This window comes from Stylophora pistillata, chromosome 4 (genome assembly GCF_964205215.1).
Source record: "Stylophora pistillata chromosome 4, jaStyPist1.2, whole genome shotgun sequence".
NCBI classification, from domain to species: domain Eukaryota; kingdom Metazoa; phylum Cnidaria; class Anthozoa; order Scleractinia; family Pocilloporidae; genus Stylophora; species Stylophora pistillata.
The window spans coordinates 7,732,777-7,746,675 of record NC_142522.1 but is presented as its reverse complement, the minus strand read 5'-3'; the positions used below and the strand labels follow the sequence as shown (position 1 = coordinate 7,746,675).

The following is a 13,899-nucleotide window of genomic DNA, read 5'->3' as shown; positions in this document are numbered from 1 at the left end:
GCTACAACAGCGCGCTCAAAGAGGCAGGCATCTCCTCTCTTTACGAAAGGAGAGCATCTCTATCGTTTGATCTCTTTAACGACATTGTTCTTGACATTAATCACAAGCTCGCAGCTCTGCTCCCACCTAAAGCTGAGCACCACAGGCAGCTGCGCAGCAATAGGAAGTTTAACGTGCCAGTGTGCAAGACTGATTGTCTTAAAAAATCTTTTGTTGTTAGCCATAGCCTAAGGATGTAAATATATATGTTTAAGTATGTATATCTCCTTAACACAAGATTATCCTAAGTGAAACGTTTTTATTAGATTTGTATATTTTTATTATTAAGATTTTCAAACTATTTTAACTATGAATTTTGTTTCTTGTATATTATACACGTAATTCAGTCTTCGGACTGCGAGGTGTTTCTTTTTAATAAACGATTTATCTATCTATCCTTCGTCCATATTTATTGACGATACTGAGGCGCGCCGAAACAAACCAAAATGGTCGCCGATGATGGACACGTAACCTAGTGACGTGCCCTGGTCGAGCTCGCCCCAGGAAGATTGAATTGAATTTCGCAAATACAAATTCGTAAGTTTACCTATAAGTTTGAAAGTTAAGTTTGAATGCTCAATAAGGATTAAATCAAACCTAAGTATTTTAAATAGATATTGTAATAAGGTTTAAAAGTCATTTTAAAAGTTTAAATTTAAATGGAAAACGAGATTGAATAAAAAATATATTTCAAATTTAAATAAATTTTGGATATGAAGTTTAAATTTAAAAGCAAGTAAGTTGAAATCAAACATAAATCACAAAGGATTGAATATTGATTCATATGGGCGGGCATAAAATAGTCCATTTCGCAAAATAGTATTTTTCTAATATGACTACTTTGCGAAATTAATTTCATATAGTCAGTCTCTCCTTAAATTGCTATTTTGCGAAATATTTTCGAGAGGGTTTGAGAAATTAAAGAAGGCCGCAATTTTTGGGGATATACCAGTTTGAAATGTTTAAATGAAATGACGATTTCCCAAAATCCTTGTGAAAGTTATATTAAGGACACTAGCCAGAAGGCTCATTTTTGATTGATTATTGATTAGTTTACTAATTTCAGAATGATCTTAGATAGCCACATGGTTACAATGCTTATCTGTTTTTCTGTATTTCTATTGGTTTTGTAATCGGACCTTTCAGCGTCACCACGCGCATATAAAAGACAAGTTTAGCGTCCCTTCAATCAGTTCTTCGTAAGTTTTGAATAGTTTTGGTAAACTTTCGCCCTTTCGTTTTCTCAACCTCTGGCACAAGCGGGACCGATATGTGAGTACGTTTGTAACTTTGTTTTTTCCTTTCCAGTCCTTTCAGTGTTGGGCGACAATATACAAACAAATATTGCAATAATCTCTATGGATTTAAGATTTAAAGGCCAAATTCCTGCCAAATGCGAGTCAGTGAATGCCCATCATTTAAATAGAATAATGGGCTGTTTACCAGCCACAAAAATTCTTTTAATTTGTATCGAAACTTTTGTTCTGTTTTACTTGTATTGTTAATTTCATTATCGACGTCAGAGCCAGTATTTGACACGCGATTCTTTGGTTATGTATTCCGCGGCTTTTCTGTAGATTGATAGAACTTCGTTGTATTGTTGTTTCAGTTTACGATCGATCGTTGGATAGATTGATTGACTGTGAGAATAATCGTTATTTTCGTCTTTGATTGTGGTTCGTGGTTGTAACGCCTTCTCAGCTTTAGTTTTGTTACGTCACGTGATCTCTTTATACGGGTATTTTGGATTCGCACGTGGCCTCTGAACCGCTTTAGGACCGTGACAAAAATCTTTATGTAGCTAGAATTTAAGGAGGAACACGCTCGTGTTTTGTTTTGGAACCTAACAGTCTTTGACGGTCAGTATGGTTGAATTTCGATCGAACTGTTGTCAATCTTTAGTTCGTGTCTATCAAGTTATCGTCTATCAAGCCTTAAATAAACGGACCAGCCTAATTTTGTTAGACTTGTGGTTGCATCACTAAAGTTTTCTCGCGTCCCTTTATTTAATCGGTAAAGACGTCCGCTACAGTAAAAGACTACGAATTCCTCAGAGAGAAAAACACGGATGCGCAAAAACACTACCAAGTTCAAGAAAGGGACACTAGGATTGGACTGAGGAACCAGAAGAATTTCGCTTTAAACCAAGCAACCTTGGACACATGCAAAATACTACGCCAGCAGAATTTCCGATCAAACCAAGTTTCGGAGTCACTCCAAATACCAAATCGGAAGAAAATGTCGCCTCAGCAGGAATCGAGGTTAGTGTCTTCCCCTTTATTTCGTCGGAAAACACATCGCCACGTCCAAAAATAGTTGAAATTTCGTCGAGCGAATTCACTGACATTCATTCGGAGAACAACACTAGGTCCAGGACTCTCACGGCCAAGGGCCGAGAGTTTCAAAGCGGCTTGAAGAAAACCGCCGCGTTGTCCAAAGATCGTGAACTACGCTCCAAACTAAGTAGTTTCGAAGAACTAGTGCACTATAGTCGAGACACAAGTAAAATTGAAAATGAACTCACTGTTATTTCAAAGGAAGTAAATGATACATTATGATTATTTGACGAATGGATAGAGCTTACATTGGACCCAACTGAAAATCAGCATGCTACACAAAAGTAAGCCTTCTTGCTGCATACATGGAAGTCTGTTCATGCCGCAGCGCTAAACGAAATAAATAAGTCTCAAGTGGACAATGGCTCTGTATTCTCTCAAAAATCTCGTCATTCACGAAGGTCTAGCGTAACGAGCGGAAGTTCATGCAGAGACACACTGATAGACGTAAGAGCGAAAAGAGTGGCCTTGGAAGAGAAATTAAAGTTTCCACCAGTCATCGCAGAGCAGGAGAAAAAATTGGAACAGCTTAAGCTTCAAGAGAAACTAGGAGAAGTCCGAGCACAAGAGGCTGTGTATCAAGAGGCTCTGGAAGAAGAGGACAAAGAGGACGACTTTCCATCCCCCTTGCTGCCAACCAGACAGTACGATCCTATCAACGCCTTCTTGAGTGACAACGCTGAATAGCTAACTTCAACACCAGAAGCTGACCCTTCAGTATCAAAGAATTCCCAATTAGTTCCGACTGTGAGTGCTTCTTCAATGTTTACGTCATCACCTAAGTTCGCCGTCTCTACATCATTTACTTCTCAGCCCGCTGTCCGTTCAGAGTCACAGACTTCAGCAGCTCCTTCAAGCAAGAAACCTGAAGACACTATCTATTTTAGTACACACGCTAGTTCTAGCTCTGGAACACAGGCTCCTTTAACCTGCACAAGGTCTTTTACCACCAACACAGTTTTCTCGAACACACATGCTAGTTTTAGTATGGGAACATGGGTTCCCCCAGCTTCTACGATATCCTTTTCAGACAGCCCAGTTCGTACTACCACTAACAAAAGGGTTAGCTTTAGATCAAACGTGCCATCTATTTACGCCACGCCCTGTAAAGACAGGCCAGGACCCAACCCATCAGGAGGCTTTTGTGGACATTCCCCAGCTTTCATCCCGTTACCCGATCCGGTCCACACCGTTCCATCGCAAGATTACTTGCTAGGTTTCAGTGACACGCTAGCCAAAATGACACAGCTGCATCCTCTGCCCCAAGCTAAACCAGAGGTTTAGCTTGGGGCAGACGATTGTATTGTAGTGTAGTGTTTATGCTGGGATAAATACAATACAATACGACAATACAATACGATTGTATTGTATTGTAGTGTTTATGCTGGGATTTTTTTCTCCTTATTAAAACACGCCGGGCCAGCGCGCACAAAGCAGCATTGCAGTGTTTTCAAAAATGGCGGCAGAATTAGGAATCTCCGAGAGAAGACTGGGGAGGAGTTAGGTTTGCTAAAACTAAAGGGTCTTCCCGCCTTCTGAGGAAGCTGTGTTGCGTCATTCACAAGAGAATGTGGTAGCTTGTTCCATTAGCTTTCAGGAGATACCAAACATGTCATGGTTTCGCTATCGAAGGACGGATTTTCTGCGAGTGACTTCCTTGGTCTAATGGCGTAGATTTGCTCGACACTACAAAGCTAAGTTTTTGGCTCCGATAGAATTTTACAGTTTTCCAAACAACAGCATTTGAAAGGAATATTTTACATCTTTGAGACCTAGAGAAGAATCGTATCGTTTTTGTTTTACTGAATTTTGGCTTATGTGTGAATACCCGGGCTAAACGCATAACAGTGTCTTGTGCATTGCACTAGGCGAACTGTTAGCATTATGCCTCACAATAAGAACACTCGATTCGATGTTAGTGCCTTTATGAAGGCCCGAAAGGAAGCCAGGCAGACAGCAGTAGAACAGTGTAGAAGCTTGAAGGTAGAGCTTAGCTCAAACACAAGAAAAATTAATAGACTAAAATCAAAGGTTAGTTAATTAAAGTCAGTCAGTGAGGACTTTCATGTAGTTATTGAGTTATATTAGCTTAGTTAACTGAGACATGCTGGTAATAAGCAACAAGATATTCTGTTATGTTTTTAAGTACATTACATGTAGGTATATATTGATAGATTACATTTAGTTAGTTATTTAGGTAACTAGTTATTTTGCTTGTGATATATAATAATAATGATTATTTTAAGTTAATTAGTTTTTAGTGTAGTTAACTTGAAGATATTAGCTTTGAACAAGCTACTCTGTTAGTTTGAGATTAAAGAAAGTTTACTTTTCTTTTCATGTTTTGAAATACTTCTGATTTATTCATCATTTCTGGAAAATGCTACACCTATAAATAGCCACCTTTGATAATTTATTAATTAATTGCTGGTAGCTTTTGTTTTACTTGTGGAATGAACATTTTGGAAGTGAATGATTAATTTAATTTTTGTTACCCAAAGGTTAGTGATTCAGGGGAAATATTGAGAGAATTGACTCATGAAACTCAAAATGTTCAGGTTGGTAGAATAGTCCTTACTATGAGATGATTTTTTCACTGCCGTATAGAAAAAGGAGGTAAAGAGGTATTTTTCTTTGCAGTTACAACCTGTTAACACTGATACTAGTTCACGAACAAGATCCCCAACTATTTTGGTGGATGGGAAATCAAATATGCCACCTAGAACAGCATCAAAAAGACGACAGGAAACAGTGAAAACTGCTTCCCAAATCCATGGAGGATCTGGGAATAACCCGACACCAGCCTTTGATGGGATGTTTGACACCTTAGCAAAAAGATGTAAAGTAGATATAATGAAAGATTATGTTTTAAGTCAGAAAATGCTAACAGAGAAGGTAGTCTCAGCTGTATTTAAGAAAAATTCAAAAGCTTTTGAAAGCTCACCAGAAAATGTAGAGAGGAGCATTGCAGTTTTCTATGGCAGTGGTGTAATGGGCAAGCGAAAATATAAGTCTGTAAGACTTGCATTATCAATGAAAAAAAATCAAACTATAGGAAACAGGATGTCAGCTATTACTGTGATGCCAAACTGCCCTATTCCAAAATTGATGCGTTATAACAAGCTTGTCAAAGAAATAAACCAAATCAGCATTGGAAATGTGTACAAATTAGAAGAACAGTTTCAAGGTGTTATGGAAGATGAAACAACAACAGGTTGCTTTCGAAAGTTAACTGAGTATTTGCCACGCTTAGTAAAATTTTACCTCCGAAAAGGCAGAAAGGAAACCCTTCAGTGGTTTGGCAAAACTGAAGGTACTTTTTTGTTTGCAGTTGGTGGGGATGGCTGCCCATTTGGGAAGAATGAGAGTGCTTGTTCCTTTCTTCTAAGTTTTATTAATGTTGGTAAGAGGGTTGCATCAAGCAATGACAACTTTATTATTTTTGGGGGTAATTGTGAAGAAACTTCGCCAGTTGTACGCAAGTACTGTCAGTTGTTGTGCAAAGAAATGAGTGAGATAGAGAAAAAAGTCTTTGAAATTGAGGGCTTCCATGTAACCTTCAAATGTGCAGAATTGCCAAATGACATGAAGATGTTGGCTATGCTGGGGGGTGAACTGCCCAATAGTGCAAGATTTTTCTCAAGTTTTGCAGATGTTTCAAAAGACAACTGTTCTGACTTAAAGGGGACATTTTTATCCCACCTAAGTTTGTCACAGAGAAATACCCTCCAGCAACCAAGGACACAGACCATGTGGAAGCCTTGGAAGTATGAAGACAGGATCAAAATTGCAAATGAGGTTGAAAAATTTAAAATATCCTTGTCAGAGAAACAACTTAAGCAGAAACAATTTCGGAGCAAAATCACAGAATTTATTGCACGCAAGGAAAGTCGCCAAGAGTTTGTGCCTTTAATTGGGAAATTGATTGATCTTGCCCATGTGGAGCCTTTACATATTAAGAATAATGTCTGGCAGTATTTTTTTAAGGGGGTTCTGAAAGAGGCGGTGGGAAAGTCAACTCTTCCAGACAGCTGCAAAAAGTTTGCAGATGTTCCAAATGATAGCATTTTCTCTAGAGTTGTAACTGCACTGAAGTTTGAGGTAAAGGCCAAATGTTTGACAAGAAAGGTAAAGAAGTGGTACGATGAAACACAGGGTAAGGGTCAGGATCTCCAGTATAGATTTACTGGAAAAGATTCCAGGCTACTTTGCCACAATTTTATGAGATTGATTAAATGGCTTAGTGGTGAAAATGATTCTCACCAACAAAGAAAAACAGTTCTGATTTTTGCATACCTTGGACTGAGACTAAGGGATTGTGTTTCACTCTTCAGTAGGTTTGATATTACTGTTGACCAGCTTACAGAACTGAGCATCAGTGCTCGTGACTATTATAGGGTGAATGCATTGTTTCTCCCTACCTCTGTAAATCCTACTGTGTGGACAATTGGACACATCGTTCCTGCTCACACTAAAGAGCTACATGAGAAATATGGGCAAGGGCTCGGTCTTGTAACAATGGAAGGGAGGGAGGCAAAACATATTGCGTTGAAAAAACTAAGTGAAAACACATTTTATAAAAGACGTTGGTACGAGATTTTCAAACATGAGTTTGTTATGTTAGTGTGGCTTCCTGAACAAGGGTTCAACCTTAGTACATACAAGCATACTGCTGTATACATCCCAGACAGGGTGTTTTCTGACCCAAGGTTTTGCTACTGCAATTTAGAAAAAGCTAGTCCCACTGATGAAAAATGTACATTCTGTGGTGATCCAATTATGAAATTTATCCAACAGAGTGTTGAGCAGGGAAAAGTTTTGCCACAGCTGTTAGGTGACACTAGGACATAAAAAAAATGAGAAATACTTGTCACATGTAGGACTAGTAGTAGACTTGCAGAGTAATAGGCCACATGTGGCTCAAATGTGTTGTGGGAAACACTTATTTATTTGTTTATTTGGAGTGGCTTTCAATTTAGTGTTGTGAAGCAAAAACCAAACTAATCACTTAGCCATTAGACTACTCAGCCCATCTTAAACCATAGAGAAACCAAAGTTATTGATTGTTGCAGGCATTAGGGAAGTATCAGGGATTTTGAGTACAATGAAAGTTGTTTGCTTTTGACACTTGGATGAAAACTGCTCTAGTAAACACACATTTATTTATTTGTGATGACCCATAATGTTCCCTCTCATAATTATTTTAAAGAGATGTGCCAAAAGTTGTAACAGATAACACATTAAGTGCATTGTGTTATGGGAAACATGTACATGTTTAAATACATTATCAAGATACATTTATTTCTATATGATGACCCATAAATGTACACTTTTTTAAACTTGTTGAAAAATATTGGGTCATAAGTTGTGGCAGATTACTCATTAAACAATAAATTTAAAACTCAAGCAATAAAGTGTCAGTCTATTAGTTTTTAATACAACAGCCTACTTCAACTCTCAAAAATGTATCCATATGCATTTGTAAACTTGTAGTAGCATTTAATTACAACATATGACCCTTTCCTTGAGTAAGACAAGGTAAATGGCTTTTGAGCACTTACAACCACCCTTGCCTTTCCTATCCTGGGACCCTGAAATGTCTTTGGAAAATATTCCAGGATTGCTTCTCGGTTGACGTCGCAAAGTCGAGATATATCTCTAACCAGTCGATTCTCTTCGGTGTAAATAATGATATCCAGGAATCTGCTTTCCGAATGGGTGACACCGTAAGTGGACCTTGCCTTCTTTACCGTGTGCAGAAGAAAAGCGAATATTTGCACTGGCAAATCCCTTGTAACTAGGACAGTCCAAGGATTATGGGCTTTATTCCGCGAACTTAGTCGCCTATGCAACTTTTTCAGCAAGATGGTCATTTCCCCTGCAATGATCGACCGAACATCGATGACCGAATTTCGCATTCTTTCGATCGAATTCTGATTATTTCGATGCTTCTCCAATAATCTCATTAGGTTTTCCTCAACTTCGTTTTCAAACAGGACAAAGTTATCAACATCATCACGCAGAGGCCGTAAAATCTTCTTGGCTTCATTTATAATTTTCACATTGGCCGCCATTTTTAACTTGAATTTCACAATAATACCGCTGGCTGAACAAGGAGCTACAGCAGGCGCCTAAATGCACTTTTGAGACGCGCGCTGGCCCGGCGTGAAAAGGTGACATTTATATTTCTTTGTGCACTGTGGTCTTATACGATATCTGTGAACTGAATGTAAAATTATAATGTAAAATTAAAATGTAAAATTAAATATTTATAAAATGATGAGTTTTATTATTATATATATGGGCAGAACCATCTCGATTTAACTAGTCAGTACTGAAAAAACCATGGAAAATGCCTGCTTAAAGGGTCCCAGTAGCAACTGTGACAACTCAAGAAGAGTCATTTGAAGTTGAACAGGAATTTTCACCAAGAAGTTGAAGCAGCTGTGTCAACTGTCAATGCTGCTTCATCTTCTCCAGCCTTGTAACAATCAGATGTCCATAAGCTGCAACGGGAAATGGAGCTACTGCAAGCACAATTAGCTTACTTGAAAGAAAAACTAAGTGAAGTTGAAAATGAGAGGGATGTTTTATTGGCGTGCCAGTTTTCAATTGACAAAATTAAAGATGATGAGTCTGCGGTTCTATTTTATACTGGATTCCCAAACTATGGAGCACTCATAAGCTTCTATAGTTTTATTGAACCAATGCTGGCAAAGATGCAGTACTGGAAAGGAGAGAAATTGTCGAAAGAGAGTCAGCCATACCAATCAGATGATAACAGAAATAAGCCAGTGTCTTCAAGAAACTGTCATTCTTGGATGAATTTTTGCTCATACGACTAAAGGCTGGGTTATTTGTACAAGATCTTGCTGATAGATTTGGGATCAGCACAAGCCTGGTGTCCAGAATGTGCATTACATGGATTAATCTCCTCTATGTGGAACTAAAAGAACCTTTCCCATTTCCAGCACAAGAACTTATTCACAAGAATATGCTGCAAGATTTTGCTCAATATGCAACAACTAGGATGTTAGACTGTACAGAACTGTTTATTTTTTTTTCTGTGAATAATAATGTTAATTACTGTCAATGGCCTCTTCGAAATGTCATGTTTGAAGAATAGAATTTTGAAGCTCCTTCCCATAAAGACATAGTTTAACTCGCATTTTATTGTCATGCCAATCACTTCCCTTATGTACACAAAGTACAATGGTACCTTATCTTGAAATCACAAGCCCAACATCATCTTTTTTCCCTGAGTGCTAACAACATTAATATTAACATTTCTTAATGTGAGAAAAGATTACACCTAAATCCATTTGAGCATTAAATTTGAGCTGGTGAAGGTGAAGCAGCATTGACAGTTGACACAGGTGCTTTAACTTCTTGGTGAAATCATTCCTGTTCAACTTCAAATGACTCTCCTTGAGTTGTGACAGTTGATACTGGGACCCTTTTAGCAGGCATTTTCCATAGTTTTTTCGGTACTGACCAGTTAAATCGAGATGGTTCTGCCCATATATATAATAATTAAACTCATCATTTTATAAATTTATAATTTTACATTTTAATTTTACATTACAATTTTATAATTTTACATTCAGTTCACAGATATCGTATAAGACCACAGTGCACAAAGAAATATAAATGTCACCTTTTTAATAAGGAGTAAAAAATCCCAGCACAAACACTTCAATACCGAAAATCAAAGCAGGCATTTTCTTTCGGTATCCAAGCAACAAAACAACCGTACAAACATTATAAAACTTTCACCAATTTCCAGCGACCTGCCCACGTTTTTTCGCATGTCTTCTTTTTTGAAACGTTCTGAGCACAAAAAATTTGATTTTGTGATGAAGAATCCGTCCTTTCCATGCTGGCGCTTCAGGAGATTGCACCATCTGATTCACTGCTGGACGTCATTCGGAGACGAGAAGAAATGCAGACCTGTTGGATTGCCTGTTGTGTCATAATAGCTATTAGCACAACCAAAAAGCGGCACAGTGTCTTCCTCTTCTTTTTGAAGAAGAAGGAGGAATATCCTGCGTAGGGAAAGTATCGTTCATTGTCGAAATATATCGATGAAAAGGACAGAGCACCACCACATTTCACTAAACTCTCACTACAACTCGCAACGCGACTCAACACTAGCCTCGCTATCATGTTTGCGCGGTTACACATTCAATATGGCGCCGGGAACTGTAAAAAGGGCTTAGATTTTGGTCGCCGCAAACGCCGCAAGTTATCTTCACCTTATTAGAAAATATATATATCTTATTACACGTTTTTTTTGTGTAGTATCACTGAGTATTTTTACGAGTTGTACCGTATTTTGACGAGCCCGTAGAGTGAGCCAAAATACAAATAACGAGTAAAAATACTCAGCGATACCACACAACAAAACGTCTAATAAGTTATTTATTATCCAACACTCCAAACTGTTATTTCAGTGCGGACGAATTTCGCGGATATTTAATTTGTTTACGGGAGTGCGTGACAGAAGTGTGCGAAGCGGAAAGGAATTGGCGCGCTGTTGTTTTGATGTGTCTATTTTCTTGAATAATAAATAAAGAAATTTCCTGGTGGTCTAACTGTTTTCCTTCGTTCGATTCATCTAATAAACTTGAAACTATATTTGCCAGCCATTCCGACTCTTCGTCGTCGGAAATATGTTCAAATTGTCCGCTATTTTTTTTTTTCATAACTTCACTTGCGCGATGCGAGAAAATCTGTTTAACTGGTTCTCTGGAGTACGAATAATAAATCGGCATTATCCCTTACTATTGTAATATCTCACCTGGTTATACGGCGAGTTATACATGAAAGAGATTTCAATCAAGGCAACGGCGTAACAATAACGTTAGCATAAGATTGTGATGTAAGATCCAACAAGGTCTGTTCCATTCCGAGATGTATTTGAAACACCATGATCGGATCAAGAATTTTTACAATCACGCATGATTTACAAAGACAATTGAACTCATTCCATGCGGAAAAAGCTGTTGATGAAATCTGGTGGGCCCTTACTTACATTTTCATCGCATTCTTCGCAATTTTCTTCCCGGGTTTCATTCCCTCAACCTTCTAATCCTCTTAGACTTATCATGGAATTTAGCTTTTGCAACCAGCTAAAGTTTACTTCTGGATTCGGCGTCAAGGCCCAATGATCTCTCCATTTATTTAGAAACCACATGGAAATAAACGTGCGTTTCGCCACACGCAGAGAGGCTTTAACAAAAAAATGAACGCGATCGGCGGAATATGAGATTCCGCCGCAACTAGATGCGTTGGGATGTTATTCGCTGACATGCTGGAGTATACAACTGAAAAACATCTGTATATGCCGACAAAATGTCGAAGAATAAACAGAACCCGAGAGAGAACCGAGGAAAGCTATAATCTCGGCAAATTTGCGGTATCCAAAACACAGCAGAATGATTAACGGGAGAAAACTCGCAGGCGTCTTCATTCGTAGAGAGAAGGTTGGGAGATTCCATAAAATACGGCGTCAATATCCGAGATGTAAATTTCAGCAAGGTCTGCTCGCGTTGTGGCTCACGAGATCGAACACTCAGCGGGGCGATACTGGGATGTTGATTGCTGTTACTAGGGACTTAAAGCAGTCAGGACGACAACGGCGAGGAAGACGTCGATTTAAAATGAATTGAAAGTTATACTCAGAATTTTGCGAATAGCTGGATGACGTGGATGTGTTCAACGTTCCTTACGGCGTCACATCTCAACTCCAGCATAACGTACGTGAGACAATTTGAACATAAATAACTTCCTGTAGGAGTTTTCGTTCCAAGACCATGTAAATGTTGGTGATTTCACTTTGTTTGGCAGAGGGTAGCTAAGAAATGTTCAAAGTTTTATCAAAATGTACGTGCTGAGCTATCGCTGACACTTCGTCACTGCCTTTCTCGTCCTGGTTAGCTTGAAGTCCCCATTTTCAAAGACCTTGCGGATAGCTAGCGAGCAATGAAAAAACCTTCTCGCTCTTCAGTTTACAATGTATCGTTCTGGTTCCTAAAAACGGTCGGAAACCTAAGTACTGCAGACATAGCCCTAAACCTTCTGGTAGTTGCTCTCTTGTAACTATCATTTGAGCAAGTTAATGTGTTTAAAATTGAAGTTATCCTTCATGGTTATGTACTTACGTTTCGAATCTTAGTTGCGTCGCCTCAATGGTAAGCTCGTGATGAAGCCTTCTTCGATAGTATACGAATGCAAAGCTGAAATTCTGTCAGTGAACTTTCTGGTGGACAAAAATACAATATTACAATACAAAAAGCGAGACTTTCTTCGATGCAGCTGGCGCACGTGGGCCCCTTGGGACAGTGAGGATGAAATGAATTATACATCCCATGATGCATCACTTCTTACACCTCATAATCACTACTGTCAATTCTTTTATTTCTTCTGCTACTTACAGTGACCATCACAATAATTTTCGAAATCAGTTTGTGCGATCAGTTCGTAGTCGGGTTCTGTCTGTGTGAATGTACGTGGGCATTAAGTGAGCACTGATCTCAAGTTACTTCATGAACTGGACTGTTTGGGGTCTCACATTTTCTTTATGCTTTGAAAGACGACAGAAAGCTATTGTATTACCTGTATTTAAATTTGTTAATCTCGTTCAATATTACTACCTGAAGGAATGAATGAATGAAGACCTTTATTTATACAGGATAATCCCTTCAGATTACATGATATATTGTTATCATCAAGAGCCCTATAATTAATAAAAAAAAAGCCGGAATTCTTGAAATATAGTAAATATATATACAGAGACTTCGTAATGACGTCGATTTAAAATTATAAAACAAATTCTTATTTTCTAAAAAAATTGTTATAAACTATTGAGCCATTTTAATAAAAGTTTTTCTTGGCGGTCTTAGTTCCTAATGCACGTAAGTATATAAAGTGGCTTCTTCTTGTTGTTCTTGACATGACTCCCTTATTGAATTTAAAGTGCTAATTCTTTAAAAATTGTGGTACTCTGTTATTTAAACACTTCTTCACTGAACTTATAAAATGGGTGTTAGGCGCTCCTCTAAACTTTGAAATTTAAGTTGATCAGTGGATGCACTGCTACATTTAAACCTAACTATAGTTTTCGACGCCCGCCTTTGCAATGATTCTAACCTCTCTACATCTGCTTGAAGAAAACACTTTCATCTCTGGATTATGCAACACCTGCGATATTTTGGCGCAAAGCGTCTCGGAAAAGGTAACTTGTTCGGCCCATTTGGTTTACCACTGTGGGTGAGTTAGTCCACAGGTTACCCATACAAACTGTGTAATTGTTTGTATGTTTTAATTAGGATAAAATGTTAGAGGCTATCGAAAAGTCCCACGTCTGCGCGCTAAACTGAGTTGATTATTTTTTTCTTATCATCAAAATACAACAGCATGTCAATGACCCTACCCACATTCACGGACATACTCTTGATCTTATTGTCACGTGTATAGCTGACAACATCATAATGGAAAAACCTCATGTTGATCGTTTCTTTTC

General features: G+C 38.2%; 2 protein-coding genes across 4 annotated transcripts in view; one reads left to right on the top strand and one right to left on the bottom strand.

Annotated features, from left to right (window-relative positions):
- The window catches only part of LOC148732216 (uncharacterized), a 21,945-nt gene extending 9,227 nt beyond the window's left edge, over nt 1-12,718 (bottom strand). For 2 of the 3 annotated variants that reach the window (XM_088758828.1, XM_088758827.1), the window contains exon 1: nt 12,539-12,718. The gene's annotated coding sequence lies outside the window, so the exon portion shown is untranslated. Of the gene's footprint in view, nt 4,325-12,538 lie in introns of those variants that run through there. The other variant, XM_088758826.1, reaches the window with a different exon arrangement.
- Nucleotides 4,431-7,781, top strand: LOC148732217 (uncharacterized). Its single transcript, XM_088758817.1, has 2 exons — nt 4,431-4,933; nt 5,016-7,781. The coding sequence occupies exon 2, from the start codon at nt 5,088-5,090 to the stop codon at nt 7,224-7,226; it is 2,139 nt and encodes a 712-aa protein (XP_088614943.1). The 5' UTR covers nt 4,431-4,933; nt 5,016-5,087; the 3' UTR covers nt 7,227-7,781.
- Nucleotides 12,719-13,899: the final 1,181 nt, after the last annotated feature.

Excerpts from the sequence above, each read along its gene's own strand:
- LOC148732217 (XM_088758817.1), top strand. The coding sequence starts at position 5,088 with ATGCCACCTAGAACAGCATCAAAAAGACGACAGGAAACAGTGAAAACT.